This window comes from Vicugna pacos, chromosome 12, assembly GCF_048564905.1.
Source record: "Vicugna pacos chromosome 12, VicPac4, whole genome shotgun sequence".
NCBI classification, from domain to species: domain Eukaryota; kingdom Metazoa; phylum Chordata; class Mammalia; order Artiodactyla; family Camelidae; genus Vicugna; species Vicugna pacos.
The window spans coordinates 13,290,162-13,312,689 of NC_132998.1; the positions used below are offsets into that span (position 1 = coordinate 13,290,162).

General features: G+C 47.4%; 1 protein-coding gene across 2 annotated transcripts; it reads left to right on the plus strand.

The window, feature by feature from the left end:
- The first annotated feature begins 1,984 nt into the window (after positions 1 to 1,984).
- On the plus strand, positions 1,985 to 18,600 carry ARF3 (ARF GTPase 3). Of its 2 annotated transcripts, none has more exons than XM_006202927.4 (5): positions 1,985 to 2,211; positions 13,625 to 13,855; positions 14,685 to 14,795; positions 15,027 to 15,151; positions 15,710 to 18,600. In XM_006202927.4, the coding sequence occupies exons 2-5, from the start codon at positions 13,708 to 13,710 to the stop codon at positions 15,869 to 15,871; spliced, it is 546 nt and encodes a 181-aa protein (XP_006202989.1). In that variant the 5' UTR covers positions 1,985 to 2,211; positions 13,625 to 13,707; the 3' UTR covers positions 15,872 to 18,600. The 2 variants fall into 2 exon arrangements, with proteins under 2 accessions (XP_006202989.1, XP_072828975.1); XM_072972874.1 differs by lacking the exon at positions 1,985 to 2,211 and adding an exon at positions 12,535 to 12,725.
- Positions 18,601 to 22,528: the final 3,928 nt, after the last annotated feature.

Genomic DNA, 22,528 nt, shown 5'->3' on the forward strand with positions numbered 1-22,528 from the left:
TATTATACTGTCACCATCTCCATCCTCTGTCATACCTGGGGCCCAGCTTTGAGAGGATCTGAAGTCTTGGGCAGGAACACTGACAGGTGTCACCTCCTGTCAGAGTCCCATAATGTGTGTTGATATGGTTGAGGCCCTAGCAAGGGCAGTGGCAAAGCATAATTTTGGTGGTCAATGTGTGTGTCTGGTGGCATGTGCTAGAAAATTCTAGAAAAAGAAATGGAAAGAGTGACTATGTGGAGGTATCATAGGGCCCACTCTAGGAGTGTGTGATAACACTGGAGGAGTCTTCTGCCATTTAAAACACAGGGCTTAGGAAGGCAAAGGTCCTTAATGGCAACAGCCGAGGACAGATACAACTCTCTTTGTCGTAAACATGCTCTTTGTTATCCATCTCATCCTTTACCACCTTAAATTAAGGTCCTCTTGGCTTCATGTTCTAGAGTTGTGTTATTCTCCAGGTTAAAATAAGAAAACAAACTGGGACAAGAGGAAGAGACTGCTGAATACATACATGGGGATTGATGGGGACAAGGGATAGACATGATGTAGCTATCTACCAGCTTAGTTCTTCTTTGGAAGGAGGCAAGAAACAAGGCAAAAAAAAAAAAAAGAAACAAAAACCTAGAAAAGCAACAATTTTGGCTCAAGCTTTAGGGAAGAGCCACGTGTTCCCTTATACAGATGGTCCCAACTTACGATGGTTCAACTTACGATTTTTTAAAGACGGTGCAAAAGTGACACGCACTGAGCAGAAACCATAATTTGAATTTTGATCTTCTCCCAGGCTTGTGATATGCAGTACGAAACTCTCTCATGATGCTGGGCAGTGGCAGTGAGCTGCAGCTCCCAATCAGACATGCCATCACAAGGGTAAACAACAGATAAACTTACAGCCATTCTGCGCCCATACAACCATTCTGTCTTTCACTTTCAGTATAGTATTCAACAGATTACATGAGATATTCGCAACTTTATTATAAAATAGGCTTTGTGTTAGATGATTTTGCCCAACTGTAGACTAATATAATTGTTCTGAACACATTTAAGGCAAGCCAGGCTAAGTTATGATGTTAGGTGGGTTAGGCATTTTCAACTTAAGATATTTTCAACTTATGATGGATTTACTGGGATGTAACTGCATTGTAAGCTGAGGAAGATCTGTACTGTTGTTATAAGGAGAGAGGGCACTTCAAGAACCTTCTTCCATTCTTAGTGCCCTTCTTGTATCACAAGCTGTTCCAAGGCAGCTTTGCCTGCCCAGACAGAGGTGCAGAAATGAATGTGAGGAAAGTGGCGGTGGGCAGGAACAGAGAAACATGGGGGCAAAAGCCCTCACTTTCCTTGTAATACTAAATTACATACTCATCTAGGTATACTTCCTCATACCACACGTCTGAATATTAGGCTTCAACCGCTTGTCTTTCAAGTTCCAACTTCCTAACTGGCCCAGAGCCCAGCTGTTTCTTTCATTCTCGTAAATTCATCACTCTCCCTGTTCCCTACGGACAAGATCTCTTGATTCAGACCCCAGAGTAACGAATTCTTAGTAGTAAGCGACAACAGTGGTGCAGTGAGGACTGTGACGGGGGATGCACCTAGCCCTGGTTAAGAAATAAAGATGAGATTTGAAAGGGTAAGGGCCAAAGCAAGAAGCTGTTCACTCTTACGCTGCTCCTGACTTTGTCCAAGGAGCCCAAGCCCCGGGCCTCTCAGCCCAACCCATCACCAATGTGGCCAGTATGCAGCCCCAGTCTTAAATTCCAGGCATGGCCCTGGGGTTTGGGATTCTCACCTCTGTCCCCACTGTCTCATTCTCACTTCCCAGCTCCCGCCTCCGCCGCCCGCAGATTCCAGCCCCCACATCTGCCCCCGCCCGGACTTCAGCTCTAACACCCGGCTGCCTCTGCTGCAGCCGCTGCCATGGTGATGGATCTCGCGACAACTGCCGGTCGCCGCCGCGCAACTCTCGCGCGATCGGGGAGGTGGGAAGTATCCTTGTCTGGGGGTAGGGGTGCGCCGCACTGCTCCTGTCGCCGTCGCGGCTTCCGGTGCTAGGTGGAGGGAAGGAAGGAGGGAGCCGGGAGCGGGGCCAGGGGAGCAGCCGCGCCGAAATCGGCTGGGGGAGCCGGAGAGAGTGGAGGCAGAGCCGAGCGGAACCTGCGGGGGCGGAGGCGGCGGCCGCAGCGTCGGAGCTGGGAGCAAGAACAGGTGAGGGGCTGGGGAGGGAAGGCGGGTCCTTGTAGAGGAGAGACTCGGGGTGGGGGCTGAGGGGATAAAGCCCTCATCCCTCAGCTCTCCCGGCACTGTCTGGCATGGGGCGGTGTGGTTCTTTCCACCCGAGAGCTCGGAGAGGGGTCGCCGGGCCAGCCTCACGCCTGCCCCCGCATTTGAAGGACGCGGAGCTGGGGTGGGGGTGGGGGGCGCACACAGATATGTCCTCCGCCTCGCACAAGGGGGCGACCTGGACTGCAGTTTGGTTCCCCTCTCTTGCAAGAGGTAGGCTTTTGAGGGGTCGAGGTGGAGAGGGAGGAAAGCAGTCCAGGGGAAGGTGGTGCGGGGGCGGGTTTGTATCCTTTCCTATTTAAGGGCTAGGGAATGTCTCTTTTTCCTACCTCCTCTCCCCCTCGACCTTAGTAACAGACCAGAGAGAAGCCTTGCTATAGTGACACCCCCTTCCCCCGTCATGGGGCTGGGGTGCGTAGAGGGTTTAGGGATTAGCCGGAAACCCAGGCTAGTGGGGCACCCCAGGGGCGCTATTCTGGTGGAGGTTGCGCTTTCGGGTCTTGGGAACCGCACGTTGGGAAGAGGGCAGCAGGTGGGGAGCAAGAGGTGAGGAGGCAGAAGAAGGGGGAGGAGGATCTGATCTTGCTCCGAGATGAGAGGTGGTGCCATCCTCCCCCTGGCGAAGCGGGGGCGGTCTCACAGGAGGAGGGAGCATCTTGTCGCTGACTCTGAGTTTGTGTCTTCCAATCCGCTTTCTTTCTTTAGGAAGTACCAGGATTCCCGGAACAGAAAATGGATCCATTGCGTACACCACTGAGGGAAGAAGGGGGAGGCAGAATTCCCTGTTAAAATGGGCCACTTGATTAGCAAAGTGGTAGCTCCTTTTTGGGGAGTTCCCTTCTTTCTGCGTTGTATTACTGCTCATCTCCCTCTGGCCAGGCCCCGGGCGAGTGTGGTATGTGGTCAGGAGTGACAAGAAATAGTGAGGTCATTGGGTGAGGGAAAAGTGTAACTTAAAACCTGTCTCTGCCGCTGTTGGATTGGGCCACTCCTGGTCTATGGCATGAAAGTTTTATTTGGTATGAGATCTGCTGCAGGAGTCCGATTGCTTGGGTCAGTGTAGTAGGACAGAATCTAGTCTCTGCATACTTCTTTCCTTGTCCCTAATCAGGTGGTGACAGTCTTTGCTGCCATTTATTCTTGAGCTTGTTGTTGGGGTGTCTCTACTTGCTATATCTGGAATGGATCAGTGAATTGGTCATTGTACATTAGACCTGAGTTTGAATAACATGTCTCTAAAAGCTCATTCTAAGAGAGAAGCCTATCCATTGAGTTCATCTTTCCACAGAATGAATCATTGACCTTGGATTAAGTTGGAAAGGGTCCTCATGTATCACATATTCACATGCCTCCTGCCTCCCACCATGGAGTTATTACCTTGCATAGTCAGAATTTTTCATGTGTATGTCTCACTTTTGCAAAGAGACGAAGCTTTTTGAGTTCAGGAATTGGATCTCCTTTTGAATCTCCCACAATGCCTATGCATATAGTAGGCACTCATGATGAATACAGGATGTGAATGAATTCAGGTTTTCTGACTACAGTTTAAGGAAGGAGAAAGAGATGGCTGGCTGTCAGGGTCAGGGGGAGTGCCTGATGATAAGAGTGAGGGTGTAAAGGTCCTTAGCCTTTGTAATTAAGAAGTCTTGGTCTCTCCACCTTCCTGAGAAGCACAAAACAGTCATGGATAATGAAACTAAGACCCCGAAAGAAAAATATTAGAACACAGTGTCATTATTTATCTGAAATGTGAGATCTCCTGCTTCCTCATTGTGAGCAAAGGGGTCTCTCCATTAGACCTGAGTCCTTCATAGTGTTGTCTACAAATTGGAATCCTGGTGATTATGGAGAAGGGAGCCAGTGTATGTATGTGGTGCCTGGCATAGAATTGGTGCCAGTGAATGGTAGCTGCTATTATTAAACTGAGTGCAAGTGTAAAGGAAAGCAGACAGCAGGCTGGAAAGAATGGAAGTGAAGTTGTAAATGCACAAAGGGTCATATTGTGTGTGTTCATCTCTGCTAGTCTCTTCCAGTAGAGGAAATGGACTCAGAAGACAGTGGGCGGGATTTGTTGGTGAGTAGGAGGAAGTTCTTTAGAATCAGGTTTGTTAAAGCTGAGTCAATAACTGAGGGAAATTGTGGAATCTTCTTCCCCATATACCTTTAGAAATGGATGCCAAGAGGCCCGAGATTCAAAACATATCACTGTGTTTGGCTCTCCTCACCATTTTTTTTTTAATTGAGGTGTGGTTGATTTACAATATTGTGTTAGTTTCAGCTGTATGGCATAGTTCCTCCCACCATTTTTGTTGCAGATTAATTTAGTGACAAAATGGTATGCTAATTAAGGTTGTGAACCTTAGACTCAGACAAAATTAGGTTTAGATCCTGCCTCTGCTAGTTGTGTGATTTTGGTGAAATTATTTGTCCTCTCTTAGCTTTGTTTTTCTTATCTATAAAGAGAATGATAATAACAGTACCTACTTCATAGTGTTGACATGAGAATTAAATGAGATAATAAAAATAAAGCACTTGGTATTACACAAAGCACATAGTAAGCCTTGAGTAAATGTTAGCTGCTATTAATAATCATCATAATAGTAATAATAACATGAGCACTCAGGCTGCTTTGAAGGAAAGGAGGTTTACAAAAGAACAACTTGCTGCCTGAAGCACCTGTGTAGGGGGATGATTGTTACCATGACTTTCTGTGCTGGTCGTAGGCTTATGAGCAATGAAATCCTTTTTCAGCATCAGCCTCACAGAGGCAGCTCCTGTTGCCTGAGTGGGAGGTGAAGCTGGAGGAAGGCAGAGGCCCTGAACCGTCGTCTTGGATGTAGGGTGAGGATGTGGGGGCTCAAGAATAGTGTTTGTTAGAAAAGTCAGCGTGACTTAGGTAATGGTTGACTCTTCCATCAAAGAGCACCCTGATTGACCTAGGTCAGGCAGTTAGATTCCTAGATCCTATTACTTCAGGTCTCAGTCAGCATTTCGGCATCCTCCATTTCCTGGCCACTCTTTTCATTTAGTCACATCTCCTTTAAATGTCTGCCTCTGTTTCAGAATATACTGAGTTGTGATATCTGTAATTCTGGGTACTATGCCTTTTCCAACAGCTATTGCAGATATAGGTAGGGTGCTAATAATAAAACTTTTTGATAATGAAAGGACATGGGGAGCATTTGGAAAAAGTTCCACCAATGTTTGGAGGCTTTGTATTGGAGTCTGGGAAAGAACTGCCTGAGGCAGGGGTTCAATGAAGGTGTTAGAGATTTGTAATGGATTTCTGCAAAGGATCTGCTGCACCACCAGAAAGGAGATGGCTCCAGATTTCAGGAATCCACCATGATCAACATATTTCTGAAGAAAGGTGAGATGACTGGATGTGGCAGGTCTCACAGTACCTTTTAGCTCTCCCATTACTGGTGAGAGCCTGGCATAACCCATCGTATGTGAGCTTAAACACAAGAGTGTCAAACATGAATGTTTGAATTTCAATATGATTTAGGATGAAGAACATTTGCTTTCTGTTGCAGTGGTTTTGTCCCCTCTCCTCCTTTTTTTGTTTTTTAAACAATTCAAACCTTACATTATGTAAAATCTTACTTGCAGTCTGATACACAAAATGGATAAAAGTGGAGCTGTTCTAGTAGTGGTGGAGAATGATGGAATGTAATTAGAGCCTCTCATATGGTTCTCCCCTTCTCCCAGGCAGCCCCTGAATCCCATCCTAGGAACCTTAGGGCTCTGAGAACTTGCAAGCCACTTCTCCAGTTTGTCAGATACAGGAAAAGGATCAGAGATAACCTATAGAATACTGTCTTCCTCAGTCTCACACGTTTGCCTTGTCTGTAGAACTGCACTCAACAACAAGCATATCGATCACTAGCGACAGATCAGTCATGGTGCTGGATGCTGGGAACATGAAACATGAAGAAGGCATGGTCCTTGCTGGCAAGGGACTGGTAGTCTAGTAAAGTACTTGCCAAAATTTTTCCCACTATGGCATACACAGAAAATGGTAATGGTGTGACAGGCATAGCTGCTTGCAACCTGAGATGATTGGCCCATGAGCTGTAGCCACCCTAAGCCCTGTCTAGCCGTCCAGTATTAGTGGGCTCAGTATCTCCAGCTGACTTGTATTGCATTAGGGGCACATTATTTGGGAAGTTTTGGCTCTGGAAAGCAAAACACAAAAAGGTGAATAAAACATTTTGTGGTAAATCCTAGGGTAGAAGTGTGTTTGAGGTGCCAAGGGATCACAGATAGCTCTTATCCCCCAAGGTAGGCAGTTTCCCGTTTTCTGTATCTTTAGGGTGCTCTGTGATGGTTGGCCTTTTCCAAATCATGGCTTCCTGTTTCATCTGTTCAGTGGCAGCTCTGTCTTGACCTGCACAGTGGGACCAGATTGGGGCAGAGGTTTACTAAGGCTTTAGGCTGATTACTCATGGAATTTCAGTGATTTTGTAATTAGGAAAGTACAGTGTTCTAGATATCCAGGCCTATAGATGTGGGTACTGGAGCAGCCATTGGTTATCAGGATATGGAACCATTATAAGATTCTAAGAATAGGGCAAGCTGAAAACTTTGGTTAGAGGGCAGTGCCACACAGTGTTCCAAGGAAACAAATGAGTCTAGTTTTCATCTGGTCACTGGTTTATCTCGCTAGGTCATATATTCTGAAACAGACCTGATGGCTCTGTTCTGACTCACTTGCTGAGGCTTGTCCATGGAAAAACCCATACCCTTCTCAGGTGTTTGTGTCTCTATATTTAATATCCTTCTTCACTTGATGTTGTAGCCTCCTTCAGGTTATCCTGTACTGGAGTCTTCCTCTCGGACTAGAAGGGAGACTGGCATAATGATTCTGACCTGAGCCTAAACACAAGTGAGAGGTGGAGTTGAGTGGAGCCTAATATTAGACATGCTTTAGTTTATAACAGGGTCATCATTGATTGCCTAGTAGCTAAGTTTAGTAGGTATCTTTCAGGCCTTATCTTAATTTGCCCTTTCTATAGCCTTTGACCCTCCTTCCTTTAAAAAAAAAAGTTCTTTCCTCATTGGTGTCTCTGATATCTTGCTCTCTTGATTTGCTTTCTCCCCCTTCTGTTGCTTCTTACTCTCTTTCCTGGCCTCCTTTTGGGCCCACTGCTTTAAGTGTTGATGTGCCCCAGGTTTCTGCTTTTGACCTTTTCTCCACTCTCACTGTACACACTCTCCCTAGATATATCAGTTAGGATGTATCAGTTGCAAAAGATACTCAAACAGTAAGAGAATTTATTAAACATATAGCAAGAGGTCTAGGTGAAATAAGCTAGACATAAAAGGACAAATATTGTATGAGTCTACATTTATGAGATACCTAGAATATTCAAATTCAGAGACAGAAAGTAGAATGGTGGTTTCCAGAGGCTGGGAGGAGGGGGATTATTGTTTAATAAGTACAGAGTTTCAGTTTGGGAAGATAAAAAAAGTTCTAGAGATGAATGGTGGTGATAGTTGCTCAACAGTGTGAATGTGCTTAATGCCACTGAACTCTATGCTTAAAAATGGTTACAGTGGTAAATTTTATATTATATATATTCTACCACACACACAAAAGAAGTCCAGGGATAGAATACTTTTTTTTTTTCAATCCCCCAGCTTGACAGTGTTAAGGACCCGAGTTTTCTCACTTTTTCTATTCTGACATCCTAGTGTTCTTAATGTCTGTCCCTTCATGTTCTCAAGATTACTCCAACATCCCACCCTTCTATGTTAACAACCAAAGGCTGGACAAGAGAACATTGACATATATTCTTTTTCGAGATTGAGGAAAATTTCCAGATGTTCCCAGCAGACTTTCCTTACATCTTATTGTCTAGAATTAGTGCCTGACCATTTGTGACTCAGTCACTGGCAAGGGAAATGAAATGCCCACATCACTTCAGCTGATCAGTTTTCATACCGTACACGTAGGACTGGGGAGGGGTAACTCATAGTCACCCACTGCCAGCATCTGAACAAATCAGGGGTTCTGTTAGATGACAGAAGGAGAAGATGGCTGTTTGGGTAGGCAGCCAGGAATGCTGCCACCCCTTCATCTTGGGTCCTCTTATGACGTCAGTTGCTGTCTATCCAGATGATTCCACATACCCAGACCAGACTTTTCTCTTGAGCTTTGTACCTTAGCACCCCAAAATCAGTGTTAACCTAAAAACAAACATCTTCACTCTCAGGTTGGTTCCACTTGTGTTTCCTGTCTAAAGAAGTGCCACCGAATCACCCAGGCCAGAAACTTGGGCATCATCTTTGCCTCTTCTACTCTTCCTTCCTCCGTTTAATCGGCTGTTAAATCCTGTGGATTCTACTGTTTTGATGTTTCAAATCTGTCCTCTTTGTTACCACCTCTGTTTTAGAGCTTTTGTTTTCTTATCTGTATTACTTTACTTCCTAAGTGGTCTCTCTGCCTCCAGTGTTCCTCCTTTTAATATTTCCCCTAAAGTGCTGTCAGAATGGTCTTTCTGAAGCACATACCTGGTCTTGTTACTCGGTATGACCTTTAAGGCCCTTCATGATCTAGCTCCTACTTACCTCTCCAGCTTCATCCCTTCCTTTTGCTCACGATGCTGCATCCACATCAACTACCCCTTAATTGCACCTGGCTTTGGCTCATAAGTGCTGTCTCTAACTCAAGTCTTTGTGCCTGTGCACACGCTTTTCCCTCTCCCACCTTCCCTGTTCTTTATTGTCTGATTACTTCCTTTTCTTCCTTTGAGATCCTGCTCAGTTATGATCTGAGAATCACGTCTGGGAATTGGCCTTTATCCTCCAGTCTTGAGTAACTGCTTCAGCTTTTTGTCCCCATAATACTATGTGCTTATCCCACTCTTATCCCCATAGTCTTTATAATCCTGTTTCCTAGTCTTTCTCCCCTATTGACTGAATTTCATGAAAGCAGAAACTGTTCCTCTGCATCCCCAGTTCAGTATACTCAGTAAATGTTTAATGAATGAATGGAAGCTGACATCAGAAGCTGTTTCTTGGTTTTGGGAAATCTTGGAGTCCAATAGAAGACATTGAGATACTGATTTAGGAGTTGTTGTGTGCTGATTACAGTGCTCTTGAGACAAAAACTTGGAAAGTTTACAGAGGTCACAAGCCAGCTGCACTAAGGAAACTAAATACAGGCAGACCCGGCTTTGGTTTCCTCAAATTTTATTGGTCTGCTCCACTGGCTGTGCTAAAAATAGCATCTCTATTAGTGATCTCTCAATTTGAAAATTATCTGGAAATAAAGCTGCTTTTAGTGCACCCTGCCTGGCAGCAGAGTATTTGGGAGACTCTGGTCTTCCTTTTCCTGGACCCATGCAGCCTGAAGAGGAGGTACTGGATCAGGAGTCCCCTCAGAGGTGCCTCAGGACACATGCCTGAATCAGGAATGGGGAGTGTGTGTGGCAGACTCCCAGAATCACCTGAAGGGTAAGGCAGGCATACCTTAAATCAAGTCAGTGACAGCAACAGCAACAGCCTGCCTCTCCAGGGGTAGGTGGGAGGGAGGGGTTGGGGGCAGTAAGTGGTTGTCAGTGAGAACATCCTCAGGTGAGGCTTAAATCAGCCAATGAGCTTGATGGAACGCCTGCAGTGTCCCACACGGATTGTACTAGAGCACATTTTTAGAGCTCCTGTAGTTATTTTTACCAGTGATAAAAGAGTTTGTAACTGTAAAATAGTATGTTGAGATACCCTCTTTATTAATAGAGATACTACTGTATTCCATTTTTCATCCTGAGCCACTCACCTTCAGTTTTAACTCCTGATTCCTGGTTTCTTCCAGTCCATGGAACCCTGGCATTTTTCCCTATTGACACGGGAATGCCATCTGTGGCAAAAGAGAATAACCACAGACTATATAGTACATATAGGGTTTGTTTATTTTATTTATTTTATTTTATTTTATTTATCTGTTTGCCACTCTGCTTTCCAGAGCTTTTTCTAGGAATAGATGAATAGTGGAAGTGAGAATTGGCTATATAGCCAAAGATTTGTGTTCATGGCACAAAGCTGAAAATTGCCACCATCCTGGTGGTAGGGGCAGCATGCTATCTGGAAATAGGCAGGCACAGAGAAGGCCAAGACAGGGAATCCAACACCCTCTTTGGAATGTTCATCTGAGTCAAGCTCCTGATTACATTAAAGAGGAGCCATATGTTCATTAATTTCAAGGCCCTGGGCTGCCACGGAGGACACGTAGTAACTGCTTGGATATTTCATTAGTTATCAACCCCATTGCATATTAAGTGGCAAGAGAAAACTCTACCAGTTTTAGTCTTCTAGTCCTTTCATAGTTTTCCCAAACCAGTTTTGGGGTCAGTATGTGTGGAAAATGGCGAAGAATTGACAGGATATCTTAATAACCATCTGTGTGTAACACGGAGATAACAAGTACTGCTAGGACAGAAGAAGTGATAGAAGGATATCCTCAGATGACGCTTAAATCAGCCAGTGTGCTTGATTGAACTTCTATAGTGAACTTGGCACTGGGAGCAAGGACAGATCCAAAATAAATAAAAGGCATAGTCCTTGCCCATGGCAAATGCACAGTTACATTGGGGAGACAGTAAAGGTACAGGCTTATAAAAGAGGAAAAAATACTCCACAACATAGTCAGTGCCACTTGAGTGGTTCAGATAATTCAGGGGCTCTTGGGTAGTATGTCAGGAAATAGAAATAAGTGTAACATTGGGGTCAGCTTTTGAACCAGGACTTTAGCGTGATAGCAGAGAAGCAAACCAAAGGACGGTGTATGCATGTTCTGGGACAAGGGATATCTTTCAGCCACTGTTCTGCTCACAGTTGGTAATCATTTAATCAGCAATACTTCCAGTCATGAAGGGCAGCAAGATAAATGTGTGGTTTAAATTCAGTTCAGAATCTGGGCCAAAGCCTATTACCTAAGCTTTAAAGTGTTATCTGGAGCTAAAGGAAAGGACACCTGAGCAGGAGACAAGATTAAAAACTAGGAAGACCTGGGGAGGATTTACATTTCTGGAAGTGGTGGCAGCAGAATCTGAAGACTGCCTGTCACAGATTGCCAAGGTTGGTGGGATCTTATCTCCCCTCCTGCCTCAGGAATCCTCAGGAATCTGTCTGCCTGGGCGGTTGAGGCAGGATGGGCAGGGAGGATGGCCACTGGGTGACTTGGCTGAAGTCAAGCCCTTAAGTTGAGCCAGGCCTTCCCCCAGGGCATGAGCTCTAGGTAAGGGGCAGGGCTCATCTGCGGAACCTACCCGGAGCACCGCGCCTGGCTCATTAGTGGATGTCTGGGGAGGCCTTTGAAGATGAAACGCTCCATAAGCACTCATTGTTTCTGTTTTTTGGACAAACTAGTATTTTGGTCTCCAGAGGCTGTTGATCTGGCTCCTTTGTACTAGTCTGGAATTTGCTGCAAACTGAAGAGAGTAGGAAGAAAACAAACAAACCAACCTGAGATAGTTTTTGAAAAAACAGCCTAACTCCCACCGAAGCCCCATGCTTTAGCTTGTGAGTAGGATTCCTCCCTGTCCACCTTTCACATTCTTGGGTTTGGGTGCACTCTGTCTTGACCTGTTCTTCGCCTGCTGGGTTTGGGGTGTGCGTGTGTGTATCTCTGGTTCCCAGACTCTAGAGAGAATGCCAGCAGCTGGCATATGGTGGTTGTTGAGTAAGCTGCCCGCTGACGTATGTCTCCCACAGGCACAGAGAACTGGCTGGCAAGGGTGATTCTGAACCCCCATTTCATTGTTTCAAAGATTCATTTCTGTGGCTGTCCTGAGCCATAGAGAAGGGAGGCAAGAAGAGAGGGAATGAACGACTGTGATTCTGTCTTTTGGGGGCGGTGGGTGGGATGGGCAGACAGGCATTTTGTACCTTTACAGTGTTCTAACTGCTCCCTTCATTTCCCTCTGTTACGTACCAGGCATAAGTGTCTAACCTGAGTGAGCTGCTAGTGAGGCCACTAGAGGCCCTGGGAGTTAGTTCAGTTGTTCAACTACTGTGTGCCAGGCACTAGTCAAGGTACTGGGAACAAAATAGATAAGGAGTTGACATTACAGGAGGAGGAGAAAAGCAGTACAGCAAGAAACAAATAACGTGTAACGTGTTTAGATGTAACGTGTCAGATGGTGTAAATGCTGTGAAGAAAAGTAAAGTGGGATAAATGGGGTAGAGAGCAGGGTGGGTGTGTGTGATGGGGGTTATGGAAGGCCTCTTTGATAAAGTGACAGTTGAACAGACGCGCAAAGGAAGTGAGGGGGTGCTGTCTGGGAGAGGAGCGGTCCAGGCAGAGGGAGGAGCCAGGACAGAAAGCTTTGAGGCCGGAAAGTGTTGGGGAATTGAAGTGGAATAAGCAAAGGGGAGAGTAGTAGGAGATCTGATGTGAGAACCGGGAATGCCGATTGTGCAGGACTTTGTAGGCCACGGTACGGCTTTGGGTTTTACTGAAACGGAGATAGGAAGCCGAGAGAGGGTTTTGAACAGAGGTGCAACGTGACCTGGTTTTGGTTTAAAATCAGTCTGGCTGCTCTGTAGATAATAGAGTGAAGGGGGTTAGAGAAGAAGCAGGGAATGAGATGACTGCCTCATTGCAGGTAACCAGGTGGAGCAGCTGTCCTGGGATCCACCTGGCTGAGGAATGAGGGGTAGCCTCTCCTCGCACCACCTCCCAGCTCTCTGTGCTATGTGTGAATGGGGCATGACTTGAGCAGCCGGCATTTTGCAGAATGGCAAGGATCAGCCTCTTTTAAGAGTGCTGCTTTCTTATTTCTTCCTCATTAATTTTGGTGTGTAAAAGTAAGGCAGAATTGTAGAAGGGAAGGGAAGAAGCAGAGTCTCTCGACGAGAGCTGAGAGCATAAACCTTGGGAACATGGCAAGCCTGAACCTTGTCAGGAGTCACAAAGAGCCACTCCTCATTCCACTCCCTCCTCTCCCATCCTTTCCAGAAATCTCTGGGTGAAGTTGGGGGAGGGAGGGGCATTAATGATCTTTCAACGCCTTGGGGTATAATATAGAATGTCAGAACTGAAGGGACTTTAGAAATCATCTAGTTCAATCCCCTCCAGTTACAGGTGCAGATAGGACAGGTGAAGTAACTCATCCAAAGTCACGTGGGCAGGTTACTGGCAGGAAGCAGGGGTCCTGAGTGTTCACTGCTTTGTCTGTGCTCCCTAAAGCTCAGGATATGTCTGAGTGGGCCTTGATCTTCATAGTACCCTTAGGTTCCCAGTTTGTCATGAAGAACTCCAGCCATGACTTTGGCAAATCCCTGTTACATAAAATCCTGACAGATGGTGGTAATGAGTTTACATTTCTTTGCCTAGGATCAAGTCCTCCATACCAGGGACCAGGCCAAAACCAGACTGCCACTGCGCCCAACTGTCCTGAGAAAGCGACTACTGTGATCATGGGTAATATCTTCGGAAACCTTCTCAAGAGCCTTATTGGGAAGAAGGAGATGCGCATCCTGATGGTGGGCCTGGATGCCGCTGGAAAGACCACCATCCTGTACAAGCTGAAGCTGGGCGAGATCGTCACCACCATCCCCACCATTGGTAAGGGCACAGCTCAGACATAGGCTAGGCTTTCATGCCATCACCTAGGCCAGACAGCGGGCCTATTCCTAGATTCCCCACCTGGCCACCAGGCAAGTCTTTGCAGTTTGTGGGCTTCTGGGAAGGATGATTGTTAAGCTTACCAGCAGGTGCTGAGGCTGCCGTTTGCCCACCTACCCTGGCCCTCTCTGATGCGGGAACTTCCTCGGCCTGGCACCCAGCAGCAGCCCTCAGGCATTGAGCTGGTTTGTTCTCTGTGTTGTTTGAAGAGCAGGTGAAGGGCTTTGATGTTCCTGCCAGAGGCCTGGAATTGCTTCAGTGTAGATCCTCGGTGGCCCTGATCCTGGTTAAGACTTGCCTGTGGAAGAGAGAAAATTTGCCTTGTAGAGGGGGCTTCTGATCATCGATCAGCTGGTTCTGCATTTGGGGCTCCAGGACTGTAGCTCACTTCTTCATTCTGCTTCACAAGCCCCACTTCTTAGCTGAGGCAGACTCTGGTGGCCAAAGTACAGGAGTGGGGCCTCGTCATTTCCTTGCAGGAGGTAGAATCAAAGGCTGAGAGAATGAGTAGGGCAGGTTGTCTCACATTACCCAGACGATTGTGAACCTCCTAACTGGCCCTCTTTGTCCTCTTCCACTTCTTCTCTGAGGCTTTCTTGTTGGCCTTTATGCTATTAAGTCAAAGAACACCAGGGCTGAGGAAGCCTTAGCTTTCTTTCCCTTGCTAGGATCGTGGCCATGACTAGGGGAAACAGAAACGAACCAACTGGGGCATCATTTGCAGGCCTGGTATTTGAGGCTGAGTGACCACTGTTTGTTTTTCCCAAAGGGTTCAACGTGGAGACGGTGGAGTACAAGAACATCAGCTTCACAGTTTGGGATGTGGGTGGCCAGGATAAGATCCGACCTCTCTGGAGACACTACTTCCAGAACACTCAAGGTATGACATAGGAATTGCCCGTGGGCTGGCATGGGTTGGTTGGGTATGAGCAGAGTATGTCTGTTCTTGGTTATTGGCAGCCAGCTCTTGCCCTGCTGCAGCAACTAGGGGTGGGAGAAAAAGAGGAAAGGGGGTAGATATTTGGAGAGTAAAAGGAGGGTCTTGTCTTTTGTTGGTGAGGGAGGGGAGTTGATCTGTTGTCTCTGTGTAGCCCATGTTCTGCCTCCCTAGGGTTGATATTTGTGGTCGACAGCAATGATCGGGAGCGAGTAAACGAGGCTCGGGAGGAGCTGATGAGGATGCTGGCAGAGGATGAGCTCCGGGATGCTGTGCTCCTTGTCTTTGCGAACAAACAGGTGAGACATCTCCCTGTCCCTGGATTTGAGAGAGGGCAACCTGGCCGTGGAAATGATGGGGCCTCGGGGCTCATTATTTGTGAAGCCCTGTGACTATGCTCTCAATTTTGAAAGTGTGGGAAATATGATTAGTTGGCTTCTACATGCTTTTCTTCTTATCCCCCAACCCCAGCTTTAATTAGCAACATTTCCATCCAGAGGGATTTTTGTGGTAGATACTTCACCTCCAATCCTTCTTTTAGCTTTCCTATTGTCTACTTTAGTGGAACTGCCCTCACTCCTAAGGTCAGACAGACCCGATTGTTTGCCCAGCCTGAGTCACCTCTCCACTTCCCTACCAATTCCATATTTGGTTCCAGCTCCTCAGCGGAATGACCTTTAGTGCCTTGGATCTGGGGTTCTAGGATGGTTAACTCCAAGTAGCTCTTTAGGATCTTGCTCTGGGTTTCCTACACTGAAGGAGGAGAGGGTATTGGTATACATCTCTGGCAGATGGGTGTTCTAGAAGCCTTTGAAAGATCCTGAGGCTCCTTTTTGTGTGTCTCCCTCGTGCTCCAGGATTTGCCTAATGCTATGAACGCTGCTGAGATCACAGACAAGTTGGGCCTGCATTCCCTGCGTCACCGCAACTGGTACATTCAGGCCACCTGTGCTACCAGCGGGGACGGGCTGTACGAAGGCCTGGACTGGCTGGCCAATCAGCTCAAAAACAAGAAGTGAGAACCAGGCAGCCTGATCTGACCACCCCACCCACCCCTACTGTCTCCCTGCCCCAGCCCTATCCTTTCCTTCCTGTTGCCAGTGTGGCCAGGGCCCTGGGTGTCATGTCCGCATGCCCAACAAGAGCCTTGCCTCCCCTGCCCTTCCTTCCCTCATCCATGACCAGTCCCCAATTGCTGTCCTGATGATGAATCATTCCAATTTACCGGATTTAAAACAAAAACAAGGTTGTTATGGTTTCATGGGGTGGTCCCCCCTGAAGTGCTGGGGTTCGGGAAGTGGGGTGGGGTATTCTCTCCATTTGCTTCGTTTGGCTCTGGTTGCTGTGCTCCTGGCATCTGAGTCCCTCCCCTCTCCCCATAGGCTCCTCCCCTACTCCCTGTCTTCCTTTCCTTTGCCGCTCTTTCCCTGTTCTACATGGAAATTGCACGGGCCTCTCTGTGTGTGCGTGCATGTGTGCGCGTGTATATACCTGTATAGAGAGATATATATGGGGCCGTGGAGGGGTGGAGTGCAGCTCAGGGCTTGGAGCCAGCACACGGCCCACTCTAGCTGATCATCTGCCCCTCCCATGTTGGTGAGATAAAGGAAGGAGGTGGAGGGAAGGCTGCCCCAGTCCTGCACTGGTTCCTCTCCTCTTTGCAGGTCAGTTTTCCTGGCTCATAGGACAGAAGGTGGATTTTCCACTATTATTTTCCTTTACCTGTCTCTCCACCCCACTTAGGACAGAGGGGGTGGCATTTATCTCTGAATGACTGTTCCCAAGGAGATACCGTTCTGCCCTGCCTTGCTAGTGGGAGGGAGAGAGGAACCCACTCACTCTTATAAGCCCAGAGTGTTCAGCTGATCCTCCCCCTCATCCTTCGATCTGTTCCTCAGGAGCTTGAAGGGGGAGGTGGGGATAGCAAGATCTTGGGGTGTATTTGGGACCCAGGGCACTGGGGAGAGGGCCTCAGGTTTTCTATCTTCATCCTTCTTTGTTATTAGGAGAAGGTGAAACACAGATCAGTACTATTCCTGCCTTCTTGTCCCCCCTCCCGACCCCCCCCAACTTCTGATCTTGGAGCTGGGCTCACCTGTCCTTTGTCAGAAGTTTCCTCATCCTGTTAGTTCTGCTGGCCTGACCAGAGCTGGCAGGCTGGTTTAATGGTGGAGTAGGGGAGTGGGGGATGACATAACAGACCTCAGTATCAATCCCCACATTCTTCAGTTCTCTTTTTCTTGTCCAGGATGTGCTGAAGGATGAAAATTCTCTGTTCTGTTTCTAGACCCTCAGACCATTCTCCATTATTCCAACAGCTTTTCCCTGCTCTCTTCACCCACTCTCATAAAGGGATCTGGGCATTGGAGTGGAGGAAAAAGAGCTCTGGAGTGGTTGTTGGTGCTGGTGGGATGCAGTGGTCTTCAGAGTCCTCCCTCCATTATGTATTTGTTCAGAAGCTGCTGCTACTGCGTCTCTGTCTATGGGAGGCGCTTGTCACTGAGATCCTGGCCTGGGTCCTGACTTCTGCGGTTTCTGTGAAGCTGTGGCTTTTCTGTGGGCTCCTGTGTGTGCTGGCTGCGCCCTGAGCTCCAAGACGGCCATCCATAACCTTTCCGCTAAGGTCAGGGCCCAGGGGCCCCATAACGTGGCTGAGGGACCCCTTCCCAGAAGGGCTGTCCCAAGCCCCACCCCATGGGGCCAGGCTTCCTGCCACCTTTGTCTACAGCAAGGCAGATCAATACGCCCCACCCCACCCCAGATTGAACTGTGAAAGAGAGGTTACAGGGGTGTCTCCCTCAGTGCCAGCTCCTTAGTGATGTGTTACTACCCAAGATGCAGTGGGTGTATGCAGGTCTCTTTCTCTCTAGGCCTTTTGTGTGTTGTGTGTGTGTGTGAATGTGTGTGTTTGGTGGTGGGGGGTGGGGGGTGCTGGAGCTTCTATTTCATTTTAACATGCATTCACTCCCCTGACCCCACATTCACTCCCCTGACCCCACAGATCCTTCCCTCTACACTTTTTCTTTGCCTCTGTCTCCATTTTGTCAGGTTTTTTTTGCTCCTGCTCCTGTTGCCTCTCCCTCCCTGAAATTTTCCTTTGCCTTCTCAGCTTATTGAACTGCTGTTGCCTGTTTGTCTCCTTGGTTTCCTACGTAGGATTCCTCACTCTGTATCTTTGTGGTTGGTGAAGACTTCGCTTCTTCTCCTGCCTCCCTGTCTCTCTGACCCTCCTTAGTTAGATACCAGTCCCAAATAGGTTTTTCTCATTTTAAGCCCACCTTGGTTTTTAGGACTGAGGGTGTTAAGAAGCAGCCTTTGAGGTTGCCTTGGTGCTGCTCGAGGATCTGTCCAGCAGGGGGCAGTAAGTGATCTTGATAGTATCCCTAGCTGCTGGCCCTTGGCAGGGGCGGCCCTTTCTACGTTCCCATTCACCTAAAAGCTCTTGGGATTGTATATTTCATTCCATTTCTGCCCACTCCCTCCCCCACTCTCCTCTGGTAGGTTTAGTTTTATGCTTTCCTTTGTTCCAGCCTTTCTTCTCCCTGGGGATTCCCCCTTTTTCCCCCACCTCCAAGTTTGTTTGTGGTGTTATAGTGGTAACTGCAGTTCTGAACTGGTTTTTCTCTTTTTTTTCCCTCCTCTGGAATGTAGACTGTACATGTTTATAACTCACCTTCTCTCTCCTTGCTCAAAATGTGGGGTACGCAATGACTGTGACCCTGGTTGGAAATTAAACTTGTTTTATGCAGCTTTGGAGCAGACCTTCATCCTTGATGTGCAGCAGCCATGGGACAGTGTTTAATATTGAGGGTAGTTCTGCTTCTGGTCCCTCTCTCCAGGTTGCTCCTTCTCTCAGCAGAGGGGTAAAGGGTACCCTTGACTGGGCAGAGTGAGGTGGTGGAGGAACTTGGGCTCATCTCCACACTGCTTCCTACTTCCTGTCATACCCCAAGAGGGAGCCTAGTAAGTTGGGCACTGGAGCATGAGGCCTTTATGACTTTGCGCCTCTAGTTGTGAAGGGTTTAACCCTGAGCTTAGCCATATTTATCACCTTTTGGTAGACATTAGGGACTTCAGGGGCTAGAGGGCCCTGAACTTGGAGTGCCCCACACTGCCTCCACTCTCAGATCTCCCCAGCCCTGTGCATCAGGTGCTTCTAGTTGGAACAGGGTCCCCTCATCCATAGATTGGAGTCTACTCACCCATCTAGTTCTGGACTTTGACAGTGAGTAGGCATGAAGGGTAAAGGTCTGGGTGGTATAATGAACTTGATCCTCCTCACAGCTGATGGCCCTGCACCACCTCTGCTGTAGGTGTGTGGTTCCCCATTGTCAGGAGGCCAAGCCTCTTCCAGAGATTCCACAGATGTCTTGAGGAAAAAGACAGGCCTGTGTCCTCCCATCCTGCTCCCACTACTTCTCTGTTCCTCTCCTGCCATTACTCAGGCAAAGAAAGGGGTGGTGCTACCCTTTCTTGGATGGGTGAGGTCTGGGTGAGCCAGGCAGGCCTTCCCCACTCTTACCACTTTCTTACACTTTGAGGACAGAGGTCTTCCCACCCTGATGTTGTGAGAAAAGGACAGGATTTAGGCATATAATAAGTTTGAGATCCCCAAGCACCAGTGTGAAGTGCACCATTTGTATTCAGTTACCTCCCTGCTGCCTCGCCTGCCAGTTTTCCTTCTCAGCCCCTTTCTTGCTGTGAAGATAAGCCATCACCCTTAAGGACCAGTGCTTCTCCTCTTAAGAAACCCTTAAACTACTCCATCCGGACATGGCTTCCCAGGCCACCCACTTACCTCTTAAAATCAGGTGATGCTTTCCTCCTCCTAGACTCCTCAAAAGTCCTGCTTGGTGACTGAGGTTACTGATAAGTTAGGAGCACTTTCCCAAGTACTTTATTTGTATACTAATAAGTAGATAACCTCTAGAGTTACAACCTCTCATAAGATAGTAATAATAGAGAGGACTTTAGCTGCATGGCAGGCCAGTGGGGGCCTTTTGACCCCTGAACAACTTGGCAAAGGGATGACCTAGTCCCTCTGTCTCAAGTACTCGGCGTAGGATGCCAGGAAGGAGGTGGAAGGAGCTCTCCTGTGGCAGTTGCTTAAACCTTCCAGCTTTTTTTTTTTTCTCCAGGGGAGAAAGGACATGGGGGATGAAAGGGAGAGTTAACCTGGAAGGTGAATGCTTAGCATCCAGCTCTTAGGACGAATAGCAACCTTATCTTCCCAGAATGTGAATAGCTCTTCGTTTATGGCTTGACAGAGGACCCCGGTCTAGGGTCCACTTCAGGATAATCTGGGCAAGGGAGCTTCTAAAATGAGCCTGGAGAAAGCCAGTGGAAGGATTGGTCCTGGTGGGATGGAGGCAGTGACAGGAAGAATGAGTGTGAGTGTGTATGAGTTTCTCAGACTAGAGGTATAATAAGGTCTGAAGGCTCTGGGGAGTCACTGCATTACTTCCAGTTCCAAGTACCTAGATTGGTCAGAGCAGAGCATTGACAGATATTTATTTTGTACTTTCTACGTTTCCTGACCTATGCCAAGAATGGAGTCAAACCTCTGTACTGCAGATAAGACCAGTGAATCTATTTCTGGGATGCTCTGGAATCCTTTGGGATAACCATAGTGTACCATGTGGGGTAGTGAGAGTTGGAGAATAATTGTGTAGGGGGATACCCCTTGCTGCTGCTTGGTGCAGGGAGTGGTGTCTTTGTGCAGGCAGGCAAAGTACTAAGAAGAGCCTCTTTTCCAGTTCAGAAGGGTGTGGAGGTAGAAGGGTCAACTCCAGTTCTCTATTTTCTAAGCTGGTAACTGGAGGTATGGAGTATCAGGCTGGTCACTGGGGAGTGATAGGATCCAGATGCCTTTTTTTCCTCTGCAGGTTTTTCATTCAAATTAAGCTCCCTGGCCCTGGTTGCTGGAATGGGTAAGGATGATCCTGAGTTCCTGGGCAAAGGTAGAAAAGGGTTAGGTCTAAGGAAATCTGAGCCTTGAGTATGGTAAAAGGAACAGTGCTGCTGAAAGTCTGGAAGTGAGGAACTTGGGTCAGGACTGTTCACCATCAAGGCTTGAAGGTAAGTGTCTCCTTGTTTGTGTCACTGTGGCCACAGCTACAGAAGAGACTATCTGGGCTCTAGTTTAGGAGCAGATCTGGCTCCTGAGCTGAATGTCGTGGAGTAGAGAGCACGACACTTGGGCCAGAACTCTGGCTGTCTGTGCCCAGAGCTGACCAGTTGTACCCACACACCTTTCTTCCCCCGACCCTTCCTCCAAAGCAGGTACATTGAGAGTTGTCTCTAAGGAAGTCTGCACAGTTAATCTGGGCCAGGCAGGAGGTTTGAGAATGAATTTGTCCACCTGACACCCCCTCCCATACATTGTGGAGAACCATCCTAGGACAGAATTGAATACAAGGCCTTTTAAGTGTTGGAGGGCTTAGCTTGGGGCTTTGAACCACAGAAATTTGGATGCAGGCTTCTTTCTGAGTTCTGAATATAGGAGTGCTGGCTTTAGATAATGGATAGGAGTTAGAGACTCTCTGGTTTTGCTTATGCCAGATCTTGCATTGATGGGATGGTACCTCCCTGGCCATAACAGCCAAAAGGGAGAGTGGGGGATGGAGGTAATGCTTCACTCTTGGTTACGAGTGTATAACCATACCTAAAAAGAAAACATCTAGTCAGCCAGGGTATGCATGCTCCTGAAAATACGGCATTTGATTTTGAACCCAGATTTGTATATACTGACTCACAAGCTTTTATTTATTAACAATCTGTTAAACATATTAAAACCATTTAAAAAGCAGTGCCTTGCTTATTATCTGGCACATAATAGGCACTCAGCCTTGATGAATGATTAAACATCATTGTCCGTAACCAAGCTGGGCATGGTGGGCGCCCCATGGGTCTTAGAAGTCAGGGGTCTATAGTAGTTTCTCCGGCTTGCTGACACAGATACCTTTGAAGGTGGCAGCCTTTCCAGGAGTGGTCCTCCAATTAACTTGTGCCTCAAGTCATGGTTGGGCCAGCTCCCCTCCCTTTGCCAGAACCATCTCACCTTTCTCTGTCCTTCGGTTCCTCCTAACTTGATCCAAGGAGAAAGCTTCTTCCTCCCTGGTCCCTCCTGGGTCCAAGTGGGCTTGTGCTGCCCTCTGTGGGTGATACTGTTGTCTTAGTTTTGCCCTTTTCTGCTACCATCCTCTCTTACCACTTCCCATTCAGATTACCAAACGAAGCCTCAGAGCTGAACAAGATAGTAGCCTTCCACCTCCATGACAACATTCTAGTCATCTGACGCATCAGTGTAGTGTGCGTGGTCACCCGTTTGCTCAGAAATTTTCAGTGGGTTCCCACTGCCATTCAAGGCTCTTCACAACCAGCTCTTACTTCCCTCTCCAGTCACCTCTGTCTACTCTTCTGGCTAAATCCTGTACTTTAGCCAAACTAGTCTATTCATTTTTTCCAATTATCCAACCCTCTGCCTTTATACCCTTTCTCACTCGTTTAGAAATGCCACTTTCCTTTAAGATCTGCAAATCTGCCCATGACCTGTCTAATCACAAGGACTTCTTTTTTCCTGGTCTGGCTCCTTTAGCTCTATTAGCACAACTCCTTCAACACTTCCCACACTTTGCCTTGTACTGCTGTATATCGTGTTCATTCATTAGATATTT

Coding starts and splice junctions, on each gene's coding strand:
- ARF3 (XM_072972874.1), top strand. CDS start 12,695: ATGCCGATTGTGCAGGACTTTGTAGGCCACG. Junction 14,796..15,026: donor CTACTTCCAGAACACTCAAG/GTATGACATAGG, acceptor CTGCCTCCCTAG/GGTTGATATTTGTGGTCGAC. Junction 15,152..15,709: donor TTGTCTTTGCGAACAAACAG/GTGAGACATCTC, acceptor CTCGTGCTCCAG/GATTTGCCTAATGCTATGAA.